This window comes from Mustela nigripes, chromosome 7 (genome assembly GCF_022355385.1).
Source record: "Mustela nigripes isolate SB6536 chromosome 7, MUSNIG.SB6536, whole genome shotgun sequence".
Lineage (NCBI taxonomy): Eukaryota > Metazoa > Chordata > Mammalia > Carnivora > Mustelidae > Mustela > Mustela nigripes.
In genome coordinates, this window is record NC_081563.1 from 97,714,061 (window position 1) to 97,735,561 (window position 21,501).

The window sequence follows — 21,501 nt, forward strand, 5'->3', positions numbered from 1 at the left end:
AAGCATTCTAAAATTAAGCCACACCTTCACTACTTCTCCCCACTAACCTGTGCTCCCATGGTCTCTCCAGCTGCCCCACATAAACAAACGCACAGCCATGTCCCACAAGCTTGTTCATGCTTCCCCTGTTTAAATCACTGCATGGTTTTTCTCTCTCTTGATTAGACCCAAAATAACATATGAGGCATCTCCACATTCACTGGGCCACGGATCCCTATTGCTAAAAAAAATCCCTAAGATCTGCAAACGAAATATAGAACCACAGCACTCAAAGGGACTCATCTAAATCAACCTTTACTGTACACAGATTTGCATCTTTCTCTAAATGTCCTGTGTGTGTTGTTTCTTTCTCATGGTAATGTAAGTCCTCCAGGGGAAAATGCACCTATAACCCTCTCTTACATCACTCCCAGAACATTCAGCATTTGGCGTAAGGTAAGCAACACAAAGTGCTTGTTGACTGACTGTATGAAATGACAGGTGTATGTGCCAGTGTTCTCTTCTCAAACACAGAGCAGAGACTACGACTGAAGCTGGTGCCACAGTTCCCAACTCACCAGTCGGATGAGCTGTCGGTCCAGCCACCGGAGCACATCAGGTCCCTCCTCCGACTCTGCGCGGAACACTCCCAGCCGAGCCATCAAGACTGCCGCGGCCTCCTGGTCAAATGCCGCTTCTATGTGCCTGAGCTGGCTCTGCGCATCTGCCCAACTGACAAGTCCAGAATCAGTGCTACGCTTACACTCAGGAGAGACCAGAAAGCCAGCTTTCCGATAAAGAATCAGCATATATATGAAAGTTTTCAAGACAGATTAAGACACTATGAACAAAACTGAAAGTCAACAGACAGAAACCTAAGTCCTGCTCCCTCATCTAAGGCAACATAGATTCAAATCTTTTTTTTTTTAAAGATTTTATTTATTTATTTGTCAGAGAGAGAGCGAGTGAGAGTGAACACAGGCAGACAAAGTGGAAGGCAGAGTCAGAGGGAGAAGCAGGTTCCCTGCGGAGCAAGGAGCCCGATGTAGGACTTGATCCCAGGACGCTGGGATCATGACCTGAGCCGAAGGCAGCTGCTTAACCAACTGAGCCACCCAGGCGTCCCAAGGCAACATAGATTCAAACTGCAACATCAGTAAGGAATCACAGGAGTTTTACATGTTTTCATTTACCCTCATCCGATCTCTGAAGGCTTTAAGAGCAAAGGAAAGGTGTGCCTCAGTAGCTCAGCAGGTTAAGCCTTTGCCTTCAGTTCAGGTCTTGATCTCAGGGTCCTGGGATTGAGCCCTGCATCAGGTTCTCTGCTCAGCAGGGAGTCTGCTTCCCCCACCAACCCCAGCTGGCCTCTCTGCCTACTTGTGATCTCTGTCTGTCAAATAAATAAATAAAATCTTTAAAAAAAAAAAAAAAAAGGCAAAGGAAAAATTACAGAGAACTTCCCAAAATTCTACAAGATAGCATGAGAGTAGATACCCTAGAGGTAACCAAGCCTCCAGTTCCTTCCTCCAGGTCAATCTTGCAAAAATCTGTATGTTTACAAATTCAAAAAGTGAATTTCCACATTATATCCATGGTAGAAAGAATCAGCATATATATGAAAGTTTTCAAGACAGATTAAGACACTATGAACAAAACTGAAAGTCAACAGACAGGCCATGAACAGATATGAACCACAAACAATAATCATATCCAGAATACATAAAAAGTTCCTGCAAGTCAGTGAACAAGACAAAGAAATAGGTTTTACAAAATGGGAAAAGGCTATCACAGAAGAAATATACATGGCCAATAAATATGAAAAGTGTTCAACCCATTAATAAACAGAAAAATCCATATAAAAGTGGCAAACTGCTCTATATTGGCATGTTAAAGATCGATAATATTATTAGTGCAGAAATAGGACAGTCTCCTTACACTATTGGGGAAAACAAAAATTCACTTCTTATAAGAGTAGTTTTAGAGACGCCTGGATGGCTCAGTTGGCTAAGCGGCTGACTTTGGCTCGGGTCATGATCCCAGCATCCTGGTGATGGTTCTCACCATCAGGCTGCTTGCTTGGCAGGGAGCCTGCTTTTCCCTCTCCCTCTGCCTCTGCTTGTGCTCTCTCTCTCTCTGACAAATAAATAAATGAAATCTTTAAAATAAATAAATAAAATCTTTTTAAAAAAAAAAAAGAGTAGTTTTGCAGGATACAGAATTCTACTTCTATGAAGTGGCTGGAAAGAAATACTCAGGATACACAAAAACCTAAACACATGATAGCAGCCCTTCTGGAAGGAAGGTAGGACCTGAAATCTCTTTTTAAGAGAGAAATGACACATCCCATCCAAACCATGCAACGCTGTTAACAGCCACTACAGAGAAGGAGCAGCTAGTACATACTGATACAGAAGATATCCCTGACTGATTACCGAGAAAAATTTACAGATATGCCAAAAATAAGAAGCCACACATGCATGTTATACAAACATATGGTACAGAACTCCATGGAAATGGGCCCGTGATAAACACCCGTGCAGTAACAGCATTACACCTCTGGGGAGAGCAGGTAAAGGGACCCATTCTTTATATACTTTTGAGTTGTTTGTATCTTTTACAAGAAGGATGTATTTATGGGTTACTTATCTGACTATAATGAAAATTAATTTTTAATGAACTTATTCCTACCAAAAGAGGATTCTTCCAGGAGAGTACCTGTAGGCCTAATTAGGTTGGCCAGTAATCCTCTTCCTCTGTCTCCTCCTCTGATCAAATGAGTCAGTCAGGATTGGTGAGAACCATTCAATGGAATTACAAAGATAAACCAAGAGATGCTAAATTATCTCTTCAAAGGGAAAACACTGAGGGCTCAACAGAAAGAAAATCAGGACTGCTCACTTTCTGGCAATGGTGGTTACACGGATTCGTCTCTGGGTGCTGGAGTGTTGATACTGTGTGACAAACTGGATGGCACCTCTGCCTCCTTGGGGGACTGGAGCGTTATGCTGCAGGACACAGGCCACACACAGTTACTGTTAGAGGCATGACTCAAACACAGATGGTCACAGAGCCCATTGTGCTCTTCCTAAAACGACTGACACAGTGTTAACAACACCGTTCTTGATGCATTCTGAATGGTACACTTAAAATCTGGGCATTTCACCATACATAACTTTTACCTCAAAAAAAAAAAATTTAAAAAAAGGAACCATATTCAGATTATTAATAAATTCAAGTGAGTGATACACATGGTAAAGTATTTAGGGATGAAAGACACTGAGGAGTGCAATTTGATTTAAAATGCGTCAAAAATAAGGTACACCTGAGTGACTCAGTCGGTTAAGCATCTGACTCCTGATTTCAGCTCAGGTCATGATCTCAGAGTCATGAGATCAAGCCCCAGGTAGGGCTCTGCGCTGGGCATGGACCCTGCTTGGGATTCTCTCTCCCTCTTCCTCTGCCCCTCCCTCACAACCCCTCTTTAAAAAAAAAAAAAAAAAAGCATCAAAAATAAGATTAATTGATGAATAAATAGGTATGTGGCAAAGTAAATACAGTAAACTGTTAACTACAGTATCTGAGTGGTAGGTGTACAAGTATTTGCTGTAAAATTCTTTTCATTTTCCTATAAATTAGGATTTTTAAAAATCAAATACTGAGGGAAAAACTGACACTTTCAAAACTTCACAAACATTATGGTGGCTGGTAAAAGCCATTCCCCTTCTGATGAACTTATCAGTCCAACAATTTAAGTGATGAAAGCAATATGCTATCTAACTCTGACCAAACCCTGAAAGGAGAAAGGAAGATCATGCTGGACTGGTATCAGGCAAACACAAGCCCGAAGTAGCATCAGTCCACACAGAAAGAAACCAGAGGCCACCAGTCAGTAAGAAATCAGAAAACAGAACACTGAGACATGAATACTCAGGAAGAAATCCAACTTACCTGATTGACAACTTCAAAGTAGATGCCAAGTGTAGATGTGGGATCCAGGCCACAGATTTTCCACTGACTTGTGCCACCTACACCAAGTTCCTAGGGGTGAAAAGAGGAATTAAAACAAAAACAAAAAAGCTACTTCTATGGTTAACTGCTGCTGAAAAGTACAGACTCTGAGAACAGTTAAGCTACTTGGAAGATCTCATTCCAAATGAAAATTTAAATTTAACTTAAAAAAATATAATTATAAGCCAGAATAAGAGCTAGGATTTATTATAGGACTCTAAAATTAAGCTTTTTTTTCTTTTTAGATTTATTAATTTGAGAAAGAGCAAGCAAGAGTGAGTGCGGGGAGGGGCAGAAGGAGAGAGAAAATCTCAAGCAGAGTCCCTGCTGAGTGCAGATCCCCCCACACAGGGCTTGATCTCACAACGTTGTGATCATGACCTGCGCTGAATCCAAGAGTCGGAAGTTCAACTGACTAAGCTACCTTGGCATCCCAAAGTTAAGCTTTTTATATTTGAACTCTGACCAATTTCCATTTTATCACCAAGAAAGTGCACTCTCTCTTTTTCTCTCTCTACACACACATGGAACAAAATACTGAAGTTAGCTGAAAGAATCATGTCAGGGGTGGGGAAGAAGCAAATACTAGAAGAGACAGAACTATTTGCTTAGCTTGAAAAGTTTCACTATTATTATTAGAATAAGAGGAGGGGGGCCTGGGTGGCTCACTTGGTTAAATTTCTGCCTTCAGCTTGGGCCATGATCACAGGGTCCTGGAAACAGGTCCCACGCTGGGCTCATTGCTCAGCGGGGAACCTGTTCCTCCCTCTCCCTCTGCCCCCCACTCATGTTCTCTCTCTCTCTCTGTCCCAAATAAATAAAATCTTAAAAAAAAAAGAATAGTTACAGAATGTCAGCTGCTAATATTAATTTTCAAACCGATTCCTTTATGCCAAGCTACATATAAATTTTCTGTAAGAGAACTGGGATTTTAGTGGTATAAGGGCTGCCTTTTATTGACCAGTTGAAGCACCTCCAATGATGAATGAAGTTCACTAAAATGTGAAGAGTGTTACTGTTTTATGCATGACATCGAGAAGAAAGGGCTGCAGGTGTCAAAAGTACCTAGAATTAACTGTCAACCAAGAAGATTGTTAGATTCTGAAATAAACCCTTTATTGTTCTAGAGACAATATTACCCATTTTAACACTCAACAAAATGCAAAATACCATGCTTTTCAGTAAGTTATGTGAGTATGCATTTAAGAGGGTCCTATTCTTTTGTACAACTCTGAATTGTACACCACCCAAACTGTGTAGTCCACTGAGCAGAGCTGACTGAAGCCACTCTGGCCTCTATGAAGCCTGCCAGGAGCCTTTGTACCCAGCCAAAGAACCAGCAGTCTCAGGAAGGAGATGGTCAGAGGGCAAAGGGAAGATTCTTAGTTGAAATCACTGAGCAGCTCTAAGGTGGAAAGTGGAGAGGACACCGTTTCATCAGTATTTCCGAAGAAAGATAGTTAAATGGACGGATTTATGCATGTCCACCTTCCCTTTTAGTGGCCTTTTCTAAAAGCAGCAGGTAACACCTGCTGGAAGGTGAAGGGCCACACCCAGGGAAAATGGTAAAGAAGCAAAAGGAGCTTGCATGCCTCCTATTTTTGACTTGCCAATCCCTTCTCCTGATTGATCCCTTCTCCATACTGCCAACTCAGTTTTTTAAGATTTATTTATTTGAGAGAAGGGAGAAAAGGTGGGGGAGGGGGCAGAGAGCATGCAAATAAGCAGGTGGAGGAGGAGAGGGAGAAGGAGAATCTCAAGCAGACTCCCCACCAAGCATGGAACCTGATTAGGGCTCAATCCTATGACCCTGAGATCATGACCTGAGGCGAGATCAAGAGTCAGTCACTCAACCAACTGAGCCACCCAGGCGCTCAACCAACTCAATTTTTATAATATGAAACCTGTTGAAGTTTCAAGTTGAGGGGTTTGGTGTATGTCATCACAAAATATGCCACTCTGACAACAGGATTATTTTAAGCTGAAGGTAATTTAAAAACAGCAGACATAAGAAAACTCCCTGCCCTCTCCCTACCAAGAAGGGCAGGATGATTCTCAATCACCAAAAACAACTCTAGATGCTTATCAGCCCAGAGATTGTACAAGAAGAGTCTATACAACAAACTTGCGAAGACCAACTCTTCTCTTCCATTAGCTCCCCCATCTATCCCCATCTACCTGCTTTTCCACAAGGTGTCACCCCCAGAAGCTCAAAGTGACTTTCCTATGTCTTGTCACTTTTCTACAGATTTACTGTTCTTTTTTTTTTTTTTATAAGAGTTTATTTATTTATTTGACAGACAGAGATCACAAGTAGGCAGAGAGGCAGGCAGAGAGAAACGAAACAGGCTCTCCACCGAGCAGAGAGCCCGATGCAGGGCTCGATCCCAGGACCCTGGAATTTCGACCTGAGCCGAAGGCAGAGGCTTTAACCCACTGAGCCACCCAGGCATCCCCAGATTTACTGTTCTTTTGTTAAGATGCCACATAATCCCAAGTTCTAACCACCCCTCTGAGTTGCTCCGTACTGAGAATGCACACATGATGTGTCTATGTGCAATGCATGTGTGAATTTTTTCTCTTGTGAAACCTGTCTTTTGTCAGGCCCATTTGCAGGGCCCAGCCAATGAGATCAAGATGGGTAGAAGAAAAAGAAAATTTTTCCTGTTCTATAAGCACCAAAGCCTGAAGGGGCCACAATCTCTGCAGAGCCCTGAAAATACATTTTCTCACTAATACACAAACTCCTTATGGAAGCATTTACCCTGTCTTTACCAGAGTAACTATGAAGACAAAATCAGGAAATCACCATTTTATAATCCCCCAAAAAATAATGATTCGAGTAAGGATAATCAATGGATGCTTAAACAAAGGATGCTGGCAAACAAGATATTCATATTTTGCTACAATCTTGTTCAACAGATCTCTTGCTAATGACAAAAAGGAAACATGCCCTTATAACAGAAAGACATAGGACAGTCATCACCTTCTCACAGTCTAACTCAGCACCACAAACACATGACCAGACAGAAGTCCCTCCTGAAGAAACACACGAGGTGTAAGATCACTCAGGAACCATGGTGGACAAAAGGTCTAACCCGAACCTAATCGCTAATCTATCTTTCACTTTACAAAAAACACAGGGAGGATAGAAACCAACTCACCACCACCACAAGGAAACAATCAGATACACTAAGAATTTGCAATACTCTATTGCGGAAGACACAGATGCTTGGCACAAATCACTGTCAACAAACAAAAAAGCAAAAAACCCTGTAGAACAGAAGACTGTTCCAGATTTAAAAAGACTAAGACTATATAATGCTAGGTGCCGTTACTAGTTGGGGGGAGGGGGCGGAAACAGCTACAAAGGGTATTTGGGGTTAAAGCAGAGAAAGACTATGACTAGCCACAGATGATATTAGTGAATTACTGTTTTCTTAGGTTTGCTATAATGTCACAGTAGGCGAATATCCTTAATTTTAGAAGATGCAGACTGAAAGGCTAAGTGTCATGACCTCTGCAGCTTGCTGTTCCAAGGTTCTGTGAAGTACAATAACGTGAACCTGGCAGACAGATGATGACCAGATGGACAAAGCAAATATTGCAAAGAAAGAGGACAGCGAGAATGACTAAATGTTGACAAGTGCAGACTCTAAGTGGTGCAAATACTGAACTCCTTACACTCTTCTTTAAGCTTCTCTGTATATTGAATTGTATTCCTACCCCCTTTGCATCCTCTAAGCCCCCTCCCAAAATCTCATGGCTGATCCCTACCAGATCTTAGAACAGCTAATCAGCTCATATACTGATTCATAAAATTACCTTCTAAGGCAGATTTTTAAGTGTATGGAACATATTTTGGAACTGAGCAGGCTTACGAAGCCCTGCCAGGAATTAGGGGTACCAGTCCTTTGGTACACCAGGGTAACGGGTAACTCCTCAGATGGGCTTTGGGGCAGCCACCTGTCTCGCCCAAGGGATTACAGGAATATTCTCAAATCAGTTTGCCTCTGGCAACTTCATCAAAAGGGTAATCAAAGTAGTCACTAAGTGAATGTTCACTGCTGACGAAGATGTGAGGATGTGAAAGTTGAAATCCAGCGAGAGCCTCCATTGTGCCAGGGGCTCTTCTGAGCAGTTTACCTGAACTTACTCCTTCAGCCCTCCCAACAGCACTGCCAAGTGAGGTACTGTTCCTATCCCCACTTCCCAGATAATGATGCTGAATCCCAGAGCAAGTAAATACCATGTCCGGACACAAGACTGGCAGGGATAGATCTGTGCCCCCGTATTCACGTCTGGCTCTACAGACCACCGTCTCATTGACAAGGACAACAAGGGAGGGAAGGACAGGAATGAGACAACCCCAGTCCAGAACCACCCTGGATAGGCCTCACTGGACCCAGTGGTTTATCTCCTCAAAGCTAAAGTATAAGCAGAGGAAGCGAGCCACCGGCAAAGCTACCTCACCGTAACTTTACTTCATTCACATATCCTCAAAATTTTGTTACCCAAAGAACATAGCTATCTGCATATACAACAGTGTCATTCATGCCCAACCAACTCAAAATGGTCTCTGAGAAGTGAGACAAAGGTATCACCTCTAAGGGCAACAAGCACAGAGGTTTATTCCTGAAGGTTCTTGCTGAATACTTGCCTTGTTAAACAGAATACATTGTGGCTCACTGGCACAGAGACCCAGACAATGATGGGGGTTCAGGGGAACCTGGGCTCTAGCTCATCCCTATCAGCTGACCCAGAAAGCAAGACACCTGACCCCTCTGAACCACCCTCTGACCCTTTACACAGATGGACAGACAGGACACTGCCTCTCAGAGTTGTGGTCGTAAGAGTTGACCCTTCTCCCTTCACCAACAGACACATCCCAACAGGTGACACGAGGTAAGATCACTCTGCTCTGACATTTTGAATGGGTTATAATGGGTTAAATCCTGGGGCACAGGAGGTGAGGATGATAAGAGTTTTCCTTACATTTTCTGACACACATGGTCCTTTCACATTCAGAGACACACAAGGACCAATGGCTCCTGCAACTTTCAGTTCCCGAGAGGTCTAAAATGGAAATACACAAGCATGTGAAGGTAAAATTCACTGAAAACCACCCTCTCTCAAAAGACACAATGAAAATTTATGGGTAAAATATGGCAATGTTATTATTCCACCAAAAAGAAATCCTACATGGATCATGCTCTTACAAACTTTTCCATGCCCACAATAACCAAATGCAAACTTTAGTAAAATCCTCCTTTAAATTGAATTAACTTTGTTCCAAAGATACTGTATTTTCAACTCTCACCTTTGAATTTACTTCTTTTTTTAAGCTTATTTATTTAAGTAATCTCTATACCCAGTATGGAGCTCAAACTCACAACCCTGAGATTAAGAGTCTCATGCTCTTCTGACTGAGCCAGTGAGCCACCCCCTCACTTCTAAAATTATTATACACCTGGTGAAATTCTAGCAACAATACATTTTTTTTCCAATCCCATATACTCAGTCATAATCATAATTTCTCATCAGTGAATATACTGTTTTATGTTGTTTTAAAAATGCTTAATTCATAAGCTCCAACATAATGACAAGGCCAATATACTTAGATTTAAAAATCTTCATTCACTAAAGTCTATTCCTCTTCAACTTAAAAAAAAAAAAAAAAAAAACTCAAAATCTGAGAAGATTGCTTAAAGTTTAATCTAAATGATTCAATGATTATCTTTAACTCTCAAAGTAATAATCCTAATCCCTTTATGTAACAGCTCCTTCTAATGTTTTCTCAATGACTCAGAATAAAGTGTGCAGGGCCTTTAGTCCCTACAAGAAAAAAACAAGACCCAAGCGCACAGTGCTGTACTTATTTTCAAGTACTCTGGCTAGTCTGCAGGCAGGTGCTAAATATAAACATGGTTCGATGAATATGGTGGCCTATACTGCCAGTGGTGGGGTTTGGGGGGACTCAACACCATGTGGCCTCAGCCCACCACTAATTCTTAGGCCTGCTGTCCTACAGCAAGACAGAGCAGAGCCTGCAAGGCAATCAGAGACTACTTTGTTTAGAACATTAATTAATATACAAGTCAACTTCAAGTAACAAAGAGACAGAATCAATATACCTTCTTAAACTATTTTGCTGGGAACCTTTTAATTTACCTTTAGATGCCCATGTTCAGCAAGGTAAGGCTTGTACAAGTCTGACTTCTAAGTAAGAAAACTAATCTTTCATGAAAGTGTCAGAAAGCTATTGTACCTTCACTTCCAAAGTAGCACCAAATGCCATGCGGAAATCTCCGTTGAAATCTTTACTAAAAATTCTTTGGAATGTCTGCTTGAAGAGAGAAGTGTTGAAAGAGTCTCCCATCACCATGTGGCCTCTAGGAAAGAAAGAAGAAAGTGAACATTTAGGATGACTGAAAGCCATTCGGATGCTTCCCTGGTGTTAGCAAACAGAACTTTAAAAAAGGGGGAAAAAAAACAACATCCATGAAGGTGATATTAACTTAAACCGGGAACAGCAAGTTCAATGCGGAATCAGGAAAGACAGTATTTACAAGACATCAAAGAGAGCTCTTTCTGCCCATGGGTCCTGCCCCCCGCCCCGTGCTTAAATAAAACCACCAGAAAAGAAAAAGAAAGAAAGAAAGAAAGACAAAAAAGATAGGACCTCTTAGAACAGTTCTAATTCTTGGGGTGCCTGGGTGGCTCAGTCGTTAAGTGTCTGCCTTTGGCTCAGATCAAGATTCCAGGGTCATAGGATCAAGTCCCGAATCAGGCTCTCTGCTCAGCAGGAAGCCTGCTTCGCCCTCTCCCACTCCCCTTCTTCTGTTCCCTCTCTAATGTCTCTATGTCAAATAAACAAAATCTTTAAACAAAGCAACAATTCCAAATCTTTACCACAGTGGTGGTTACACAAATTGATGATGAGACAGCCTCATACGATGCATACCTACATGTTAAAAAAATCAGTGCCCATACAAACTGGTGAAATCCCGGTATGGCCTGTAATAGAGTTCATCATATCATACCATATCATACCAACGTCAGTTCCTGGTTGTAGTGCAGACACTGCACTACATTTTCTTTAAGATGCTACCGCTGGGAGCTGCTACATGAAGAGTATGCACAGACCTCTCTATACTATTTTTGCAATTTCTTGTGAATCTGTAATTATTTCCAAAGAAAGAAAGAAAACAAAAGAACTGTTCACTGATAAGCCCACAGGCTTAATGGATTGTATCTACCGAGAAAATGTGTCCAGCTCCCCTCACTGTTCTCTGGTAGGGGAAATACCAAAGCCTGTGGGAAATCCTTTTCAGATTAATTCACTGCCTCAAAACATTGAAATCTTTGGCTTTATGTGAATTATCTCTTTCTAGTGTAGGAATAACTTTTTCAAGCCTTTTTGACGTTAAAGGGAAACACTGTTCAGAATCTCCACAGTTCATGTGCTGGGGCAGATAAACACAGCATGATGCAAGTTATGCGTCCAGCCATCAATCATCAAACAGGACTTCAGAACTGGGAAGAACACAAGATCCAAGATAGGATCAAGATAGGTCCAGCTATCTGAGAGTGCCTGGCCCCTTCAGGGACAAAGATGATTCTGGCCCTAAATGTCCACCCTTTCTGCCCCTTCCTTGGTCATGGCTTCCATGGTTCCCTAGAAAAAGTCTACATTTCCAAGCCTGCCTTGCACGTAGCCATGTAACTTAGCTTTGTTTATTGGAAATGGCCGTTATGATTTGTGGGGGCCATTCTCATGGGAAGGCGCATGTCTTTCTCTGACTCTTCCTCCTTCCTGCTGCTCAAACACAGTGAGAGCCCAGTTACCACTCTGACCTGCATGAGCAGCACAGGAAGGGCCTCAGCCCCAATGAAGATGAAATCAATATTCCAGCTCTGGCTGCCAACCTCTGTTGCATCACACAAATCTAATCCCAACTCACACCAACCCTCTACAACATACCTGCCAAGTTATCAGCCAGATTAGATTTGAACTCCTCCTGCATCAGGAGCGCACGCCCTCCAGTGGCAGCCTTTCTTCATACTGGGTGAAATTCTATTTCCCAGCAGCTCCCACAGCTAGGTCTAGTTTTCCCCTTTGGTCATATACACAGCGAGCAAATCTAACACCCTTTCCACAGAAGAAGGCTTCAATTGTTGAATATAGATCTCGCGCCCATCTGTCTTCAGTGGTATCTTTTCTAGATCCTTCAATCATTCTCCTTATGACACAGTTTCAAGTACTCTCCACCACTCTTACCACTTGCCTTTGAATACCCCCAGTTCCTCTATAAATCCCTTTGAAATTGAAATGCTCAGAATGGCAGATGATATAACCTGGGTGCATCTGGCACCAAGGAAACCAAGACTATGATCTTCTTTGAAGATAACCAATTCCTGTAACACAGCCTATGATCACCTTGCCTTTTCTGGAAGTCATCCTAAATGGCTGGCTCACACTGAGCCAAAACTAAAACCTCTGAGACTTTTTAATGTCCTTACTAACACATTTCCCTGATACTATACTTGTGCAACAGATTATGTGACCTAACTATAAAGTTATTCAGGGATCAAAGACCTCTCCAAGAATCTGATAGAAGTGATGGTCCCTTTCCATCAGAGACATGTGCACTTGTGCATGTGGACGCACACACACACACGCATGTAAACTCGGGGATGTTCACAAAAGCAGTGAGGCCTTTCCATGGATGCTCTAAGACAAGAGATCCTGGAGGATACTGGTGGGAATTCCTCTTATTAAATGTGGCTCATGGGGCGCCTGGGTGGCTCAGTGGGTTAAGCCTCTGCCTTTGGCTCAGGTCATGATCTCAGAGTCCTGGGATCGAGTCCCACATCGGGCTCTCTGCTCAGCAGGGAGCCTGCTTCCTCCTCTCTCTCTGCCTGCCTCTCTGCCTACTTGTGATCTCTCTCTGTCAAATAAATAAATAAAATCTTTAAAAAAAAAAAAAAAAAAAAAGAATAAATGTGGCTCACTGGTATAGCTCCATCAGTGTCATTTGGGACTCGGTCACTTAACACATCTGTGGCTTTCTGGGACTGCATTAAGTGACTCACATTCTACCTTCTACATGCCCTTTGTTATTCAGTGAGGACCAGCAGCGATACACAGGAGCTTGTTAGAAATGCAGAATCTCAGGAATACCCATGGATCTACCCCAGTACTTCTCAACATGTTTTATGCAAGTCTCCTGGATCTTATTCAAATGCAGGCTTTGGGGTGCCTGGGTGGCTCAGTGGGTTAAGCCTCTGCCTTCAGCTCTGGTCATGATCTCAGGGTCCTGGGATCAAGCCCTGCCTCGGGTTCTCTGCTCAGCGGGGAGCCTGCTTCCTCCTCTCTCTCTCTGCCTGCCTCTCTGCCTACTTGTGATCTCTGTCTGTCAAATAAATAAATAAATAAAACTAAGATGCTACATTCCTTACAAGCTCTCACATGGGGCTGATGCTGCCTATATTCAACCACACTTTGGACACTAAAGGCCCACCCCAGTGGCACGTTAGAAACACCCAGGGAAGGTTAACAAATGCTCACACCCCAAGCTAACTACTTGGGAATCACTGAGGAACAAGACTCGGAGCTAAAGTAGCATTTAAAGCTCCCTGGCAGGGCTCCACACTGAGCATGGAGCCTACTTAAGTAAACAAAAAACAAATACTGACATTTTAAAAATAGAAATAAAAAAGTAAACCAACAGTAAAGCTCCTTGGGAGAGTCTGGCATGCAGCCTGCCTCAGACAAGTGGTGCGGCAGTTCTCACACTCATGTGCACCAGAATGCCCTGGACAGCGTATGAAAGCTGACTATTGGGGCTGCATCCTTATACTCTGATTCAGCAAGTCTGGGGCAAGGCCCAAGGAGATACAGTTCTCACCCATGCCTGGAAGCCCTGAAGGTTGCTGGTGAGGCCCCACTATGCTTTGAGAACAACAGCCCTCCGCTGTGGCCTGCATGCATGATATGGACTTGGGTGCTACGCATGCCCTGGTGTGCACCCTCCATGCTGAGCATGTGCTCCAAGCTGGGCATGACATATGGTTACTACGTCAGGTGAAGGGTCTCCTAATTGCTTTGGCATTCAGACCCTATTCCTGCCTACCTCCAGACTCCTCACAAGGAAGTGGCTTGCTAAAGCCACATACCCCATGCGTGCTTGCTTTCTTGCCCTGTTATAGATTCTGTGACAATTCTAAGGAAGAAATGAAGTTACTCTGATATGATTCATTTGTAGTGAACGTTGCAACCTCCTGCTAATCACTGCTTCTTTCCCCAAGAGGCCCATACACCCTCCCTGCCATAGACACAACAGTCTAGAGCCTTCTGAAAGCTTATCTAGGTCAGCCTTGCACATTCTTATGCTTCTATCACTCACTTCTCTTTCCTTAAAATACACACATTCCATTTTCCCAGGTGTTGGCTTTCAACATACCCCGTAAGATTTGCACAACACTTCATTTCCAGAAGTCCCGTCTGATCAAGGGCACAAGCATAAATATCAATGCAGTGACCATTTGTAGCAGTTCGGTTAGCAAGCATCTCATAGTGCTGTGAATGGAGAAAAATTACCTTTAGGAAACCATATTATTCACCAGGTATGTCTTACTATACCAAAAGGATGTAACCAAACATAAGAATACCGAGACAGTTTTCTTTATAACATCCAATAAATGTATAGTTTTTAATCTCAAAACACTTCTAGCAGTTTTAAGACCACCCTCTCTAAGAAAGGACTCAGCTGGGGGCATCGATTTAACAGCAGCCTAGATCTGGAAGGTCAACTGAGCAAGGGCCATTTGCTGCTCACAAAGCATGGCCTCAGTAAAGTAGCTGTCACTCCAGAACAGCCCAAACCCAGCACTGGGTAAGCAGAATTACAGCCTGTGCCCAGGAGCACCTACCTTGGTTGCCTTTTTCATGAAACGTGCATTATCTTTCTCGATATCATGCCAGGAGCGAATAGGAACCTTTAATTCATCTCCAACCACCATGCCAGGCCCTTGGGTGGGGGGACCCCCGGTAAACAACATAATCCTGGCTCCCGTGTTCGGAAAAGTGCCCTGGAACAATAAATGGCAGCATTTTAGAAGCATTCAGCCCACCCTGAGTATGCTTCCATCTCCCTAAAAAAAAAATTCCAAAGTTCTTTTCAGCTCTGCTGGATACTAATGATAGTTCAAAACAACATGGATGACAATGCAGAAAAGTAGCCTTACATCTTCCAACCCAACAGCTCTGTACACTTTTATTAATTCATTGTGAGCACTTGCCCTTGCCTTTGCCCTAATGGCCTTGTGTTTCTCATGAAAACTTCTGGTATTTTCAAAACATCATGGGGCTCCTTCACGGTGGATAATAATAATAATAATACCTGAAGTGCTTTCTGATAAATCCGCTGTTAATACATTCACTTAGGTCACAACTCATTTTCTTTTTTTCTTTCTTTTTTTATTTTTTTAAAGATTTTATTTATTTGACACAGAGAGAGAGAGAGAGAGATCACAAGTAGGCAGAGAGGCAGGCAGAGAGAGGTGGGGGAAGAAGGTTCCCTGCCGAGCAGAGAGCCCGATGCGGGGCCTGATCCCAGGATCCCGGGACCACGACCCGAGCCAAAGGCAGAGGCCTTAACCCACTGAGCCACCCAGGCGCCCCGGTCACAGCTCATTTTCAAACAAGGCTAGCAAACACAACCCGTGGGAACAAGCTCGCAAGGTCTGATGCACCCTGGTAAATTCTGAGTTACCTCCAAAAGGCCAACAGCAATGGACAAAGCAACACCAGTGGATCGCAAAGGTCTCTTCCCCTGGGTCACAGGCCATGGGTCCCTCTGCAGCTCCCCAAGGAGATCAGTGAGGTTCATGTCAATCTTGTGAACAGGCTGCAGAAATCTGCATGATTTTCAATGGACACATCAATCCTGGTTTAATAAAGTACTATGGTCTTTAGCCCTAGGTGATACAGAGCTCTTCAAGGTAATTACTCAGAGTAATAAAAACTTAAAATTTTTTCCTTCAAGGCAGTTTCACTCAAGAACATAACTTAAAACTGAATATATAGCAACTTATATATATAGCATGGAAAAAAGCTAAATTTAAATAGGAATAAGTCAGTTTAATTAAATTTAAGCAGCCAAGAAATCCTAAAGACAGGTCTAATGTAAATTCAATCCATGTAAAATTCCTGTACGTGGACCACCTTCATCATTCCTTTTTTTTTTAAAAGGATTTATTTTGGTGGGGGGGGAGAACAAGGGGGAGGGACAGAAGAACAAGGAGGGAGGAGGGGGAGTGGGAGAGAAGAGGGAGAGAAGTGGGAGACGGAGAGTGAGATTCCTCACTGAGCAGAAGGCCTAACTTGGGGCTCAATCTCAGACCCTAAAATCATGACCTGAGCTGAAATCAAGAGTCAGACACTCAAACAACTGTGTCACCCAGGCACCCCCACCTTCATCATTCTGAAGATCCACTTTAAAGCGATTCTCAAGTGTTTCTCTTGAGCCTTAGGAGTGAAAACAGAGAGAAGCACTGGTTTCTTACCACAGTTAAGTGGCTGTCCCCAGCACTTCAGGCAATGCATTTTATCATGTTTGGTGACTGTTAACCCAGCCCCAGGTAGCCATAGGTACTCAAAGAAGCGTCTGGTCTCAGGTTTGCTTGAGGACACCCCACAAAGCTTTCAGTTTCCCTACTTTTACTCAAGACTCAAGAAGGACAACAGCCATATGGATAAGGAGGGGAAGGCTTGAATACAGTGGTCTCAAAATACTTGTGATGCCACGACACTAACAGGAAAGACATTCAGAGCAAATCTAACCACACAAATGTGTGCACACATACGTATGTGTATATCCACAACCCAGTTATGAATTGCAAATATACACCAAACAGTTACAAAAGATCATTAAACGTTAAATATTCTTAGGCTTAATCATTTATTTTTTTCTCTAAAAATAAGAAAACAAAGGTTCTAAGGGTCTTTTTCTCTCACTCCAGCAGACGGCCCGGCGTGCCGGCTACTTTGTGTGCAACATTCTACGTTGGTAGCTCACCTGCTTGAAACAAAAGGCTGCTCGTGAGGCTGACCAGGTCTTGCTTGCTGCATGGGCATGGCAGGCTTGGTGAGGCCCAGCATATCCTAAAAAAAAAACAAGAAGACTCATTTCCCATAGCACTAGAGTGAATGACCAATTCATGTTTAAGAAATCTCCTTTGCTTGTGTATGAGCATGGCACAAACCTGTATTTGCTTCGCGGTTAAATCCTTTGTCCCTCGGAAGACATAACTCTTGGAGATTCCTTCACAGCTGAGTTCGTGAACCTGCACCATTCTCCCAAACGTGATCAAACCCACCAGAGCATCTGGAGGAAGAAGACTCAGGGACATTTGCAGGGATTCCTTGAGGGCTTGAAGGTCATCTTCTTCTAGGCACGTATCAACCACATAGAGGAAGATCAGAGGGGACTGAGCACCTCGCTTTATGCAAAGAAACACAGCACAATGGTCAGTATACAAATAGACCAAACCAGCTCTTTTTAAAGCAAATCAGGCATGTAAATGAAAATCTTCATCTATATATACTGAGAGGGAATAAGGACATCTAACTTCCACTCACCTCATTAAATGACAGGTTACATTAAAACAAACTAAATGTAAAAAGTCTCTGTATCCAACAATTTATTCTACATTTTTGAATGCCTTCCACGTGCCAGACACAGTTCCAGGTCCTGAGATACATGAGTGAGCCAAAAGAACAAAAATTTGCTAACTTTCTGGAATAGAGAAGCTAAGGGACTGCCAAGAGTAGAAGTAGGGGGCAGGTTCCAGTATTACCTAAGAGGTCAGGGCAGCCTCATTAAGAAAGTAATTAGAACGAAAACCCAGAGGAGAGAGAGGGAGCAATACAGACACAGGGGAAAGAGAATTCCAGCCTGCGGAAGAGCTAGAGGAAAGGCCCACAGGCAGGAGCCATGCCCAAGGAAAGTAATGAAGCCCATGTGACTGAATGAGACACTAATACAAATTGAGGTCCAAGTGATAACACGGGGCAGGTCCACACAGGGCCTTGAAGACTATCTCCTACTCTGGGTGAAAGAGAGCCATTTTCAGCATTGGAGGTTTCTGAACACAGAAGGAACATGACATGTTTTTAAAGAGCTACTCTGGCGTCTGGATTAAGAATGAAATATAAGGGGCGCCTGGGTGGCTCAGTGGTTAAGCCGCTGCCTTCGGCTCGGGTCATGATCTCAGGGTCCTGGGATCGAGCCCCGCATCCGGCTCTCTGCTCAGCAGGGAGCCTGCTTCCTCCTCTCTCTCTGCCTGCCTCTCTGCCTGCTTGTGATCTCTCTCTGTCAAATAAATAAATAAAATCTTTAAAAAAAAATTAAAAAAAAGAATGAAATATAAGTGGGAAAGGGTCAAATTATGGAGAAGGACTAAGAGATGGCCTGGCAATTTAAGTGAGAGGCGGTGGTTGACCAAGGACAAAAGCAGTGAGGTAAAGAAGTGGTTAGACTGTGGAAAGATTCTGAATATAGACCCAATGCGATTTCCTAGTGGACTGGATATGGAATGTACGAGAGAGAGAAGTCAAGAACGAACCCAAAGTTTTCAAGCTTGACTACAAGAAGGAGTGGCCCATCACAAAAGTGGAGAAGGCTGTGGGGGACAGGTGCTGAACTCCACCAGTGATCCCTTTCCTAGCCGCCTATCAAGACTGAAAATAATGCCAGTAAGTGCACACGCGCCATGACCGAGTATTCGGGATCCTGCTGCCTTCGCAGCTTTAAGTTGCCCAGAAAAGTAAGGGACACAGAAGCCAAATATTTCAAGAAAAACTCCGTATTTAACACCACTCATTAAATGCATGACAAAGAAGTTACCTGTATCACATACTCGATTGTAGAAAACTGGGGCATCAATTCAGCAGGCTGATTCACCTCGGATATACCTGTGTAAGCGGGAGGAAACTAAAGAAAAGAAAACAAAGCAATCTTTCATTAGGACTGAAAGACATTTATGTTATACCTTCTATTTTCCACTTATAAAAATGAGTAAGGACCATGTATTAACTCTGTAAAACACAGAACACTAAATAACAGTAACTAAAATACAAAAATCAAAATTTTGGGGCACCTATCTGGCTCAGTGGGTAGAACATACAATTCTTGATCTCAGGGTTGAGTTCAAGCCCCATTGTTGGGTATAGAAATTACATAAAAATAAAATCTTAAAAAAAAAAGCAGACACTCAGTTCTCATCCTAACTCCTAAATCAGAGCCTGCATTTAAATACATACATATATCAAAATTTTAAATCAATAACCCTGCCTTATATTTATATCCCATCGTAACTTTTTATTTTATTTTATTTTTAAAGATTTTATTTATTTATTTATTTGACAGACAGAGATCACAAGTAGGCAGAGAGGCAGGCAGAGAGAAAGGGGGAAGCGAGCTCCCCTCTAAGCAGAAAGCCCAATGTGGGGCTCTATCCTAGGACCCTGGGATCATGACCCAAGCCAAAGGCAGAGGCTTTAATCCACTGAGCCACCCAGGCGCCCCACCATCGTAACTTTTTAAAAGGTATTAGGGTATGTCGTAACTTCTAGATCATTAAAAAATGGACTATTACAAACATATCTTAAGTGCTGCCCTGCAAATCAAGGACTCAGATCTTAGCTAAACCTATCAATGGTTTAGGTGGAAGTCTAACACTTTTATTTGGGTTTATTATTTTAGCTGCTATCATCAATGAGTGCATATACACTATAGAAAAACAGGCAAGTACAAGAGAATATAAGGAACAGGAAAAGGGGTGCACGGCTGGCTCAGTAGGAAGAGCGTGTGATTCTTGATCAGATTGTGAGCTCAAGCCCTAAGTTGGATACAGAGACTACTGGAGAAAATGAACTTTAAAAAAACAAAACAAAACAAAAAGAACGGTGGCATGTGGGTGGCTCAGTTGGTTAAGCATCTGCCTTTGGCTCCTGTCATGATCTCAGGGTCGTGGGATCGTGCCCCATGCTGTTGGGCTCCATAGTCAGGGAGGAGTCTGCTTCTCCTTCTCCCTCTGCCCCTTACCCACTCGTGTGTGCACACGCGCGCGCGCTCTCTCTCTCTCTCAAATAAATAAATAAATTAATAAATAAATTAATTAATTAATAAAAGAAGGAAAGATCCCTCATGTTCCTACCAACTGGATACCTACTGTCAACATGTAGGCGTATTTCCTTCCATATTTTCTCTGTTTAAGCACAGCTGAGCTCACCCTGTCTATATAATTTTGCAAGCTGCTCTTTATGCTAAACACATTATCACAAGCATTTTCTTTTGTCTTTAAAACTTTCCGCAAACATTTTTTTTAATATTGTATTTATTTATTCGATAAAGAAAGATCACGAGTAGGCAGAGAGGCAGGCAGAGAAAGAGAGGAGGAAGGTGGCTCCCCGCCAAGGAGAGAGCCTGATGTGGGGCTCGATCCCAGGACTCTGGGATCATGACCTGAGCCAAAAGCAGAGGCTTAACCCACTGAGCCACCCAGGTGCCCCATGGAGGTTAATTTTGAATGGAATCTGCTTATAATTCCCAGACCTATACTTAGTACATTGGTTGTTTTACTCATCATTGGACTTACTGTGTGATGTATCTGAGAAGGAGATAGCTAATTTTAATTATAATCAAATACAAGAATAAATAAATGCATGTTGTTAATATCTTAAAATGTACTACAGGGCGACTGGGGGGCTCAGTCGGTTGAGCATCTGCCTTCAGCTCAGGTCATGATCTCAGGGTCCTGGGGTCAAGCCCCATGCAGGCTCCCTGCTCAGTGGGAAGTCCGCTTGTCCCTCTTCCTATGACCCTCCTCCCCTGTCATGTGCTCTCATGTGCTCTCATGTGCTCATGTGTTCCCTGTCTCAAAGAAATAGAATCTTTAAAAAAAAAATCTACTAGAGCACTATATACTATGCTGGGAACAATTAATTTTTTTCTAACAGCTTTACTGAGGTATATTTATTTTTTATTTTTAAAGATTTTATTTAAATAAATAAATATTTGTCTGAGAACAGGCAAGAGAGCAAGCATGCACACAAACAGGGCGAGCAGCAGGCAGAGCAGGCAGAGGAAGAAGCAGGCTCCCCACTGAGCAAGGAGCCCAGTGCAGGGCTCAATCCCAGAACCCTAGGATCATGACCTGAGCCGAAGGCAGACGCTTAACCACGTTTAACCAAATGAGCCACCCAGGCATCCCAGTATATTTTATACACCCAAAAATTCACACTCTTAAATGTACAATTGATACTTTTTAATAAATGTACAGAGTTGTGCAAAGATCACCACAATCCAGTTTTAGAATCAGAGGCGCAGTTCATTTTATTTATTTATTTATTTATTTTTTAAAGATTTTATTTATTTATTTGACAGACAGAGATCACAAGTAGGCAGAGAGGCAGGCAGAAAGAGAGGAGGAAGCAGGCTCCCTGCT

The 21,501-nt window shown here is 42.7% G+C and overlaps 1 protein-coding gene across 2 annotated transcripts in view; it reads right to left on the bottom strand.

Annotated features, from left to right (window-relative positions):
* Nucleotides 1-21,501, bottom strand: part of SEC23B (SEC23 homolog B, COPII coat complex component) — a 47,049-nt gene that overhangs the window by 20,549 nt on the left and 4,999 nt on the right. For both annotated transcript variants that reach the window (XM_059406472.1, XM_059406471.1), the window contains exons 4-14: nt 18,900-18,986; nt 17,257-17,493; nt 17,070-17,155; nt 15,765-15,909; nt 14,923-15,081; nt 14,454-14,569; nt 10,256-10,379; nt 8,983-9,063; nt 3,928-4,017; nt 2,878-2,984; nt 558-711 (exon numbers count right to left, since the gene is read on the bottom strand). In XM_059406472.1, the coding sequence (XP_059262455.1) occupies nt 558-711; nt 2,878-2,984; nt 3,928-4,017; nt 8,983-9,063; nt 10,256-10,379; nt 14,454-14,569; nt 14,923-15,081; nt 15,765-15,909; nt 17,070-17,155; nt 17,257-17,493; nt 18,900-18,986 (1,386 nt within the window). The remainder of the gene's footprint in view (nt 1-557; nt 712-2,877; nt 2,985-3,927; nt 4,018-8,982; nt 9,064-10,255; nt 10,380-14,453; nt 14,570-14,922; nt 15,082-15,764; nt 15,910-17,069; nt 17,156-17,256; nt 17,494-18,899; nt 18,987-21,501) is intronic.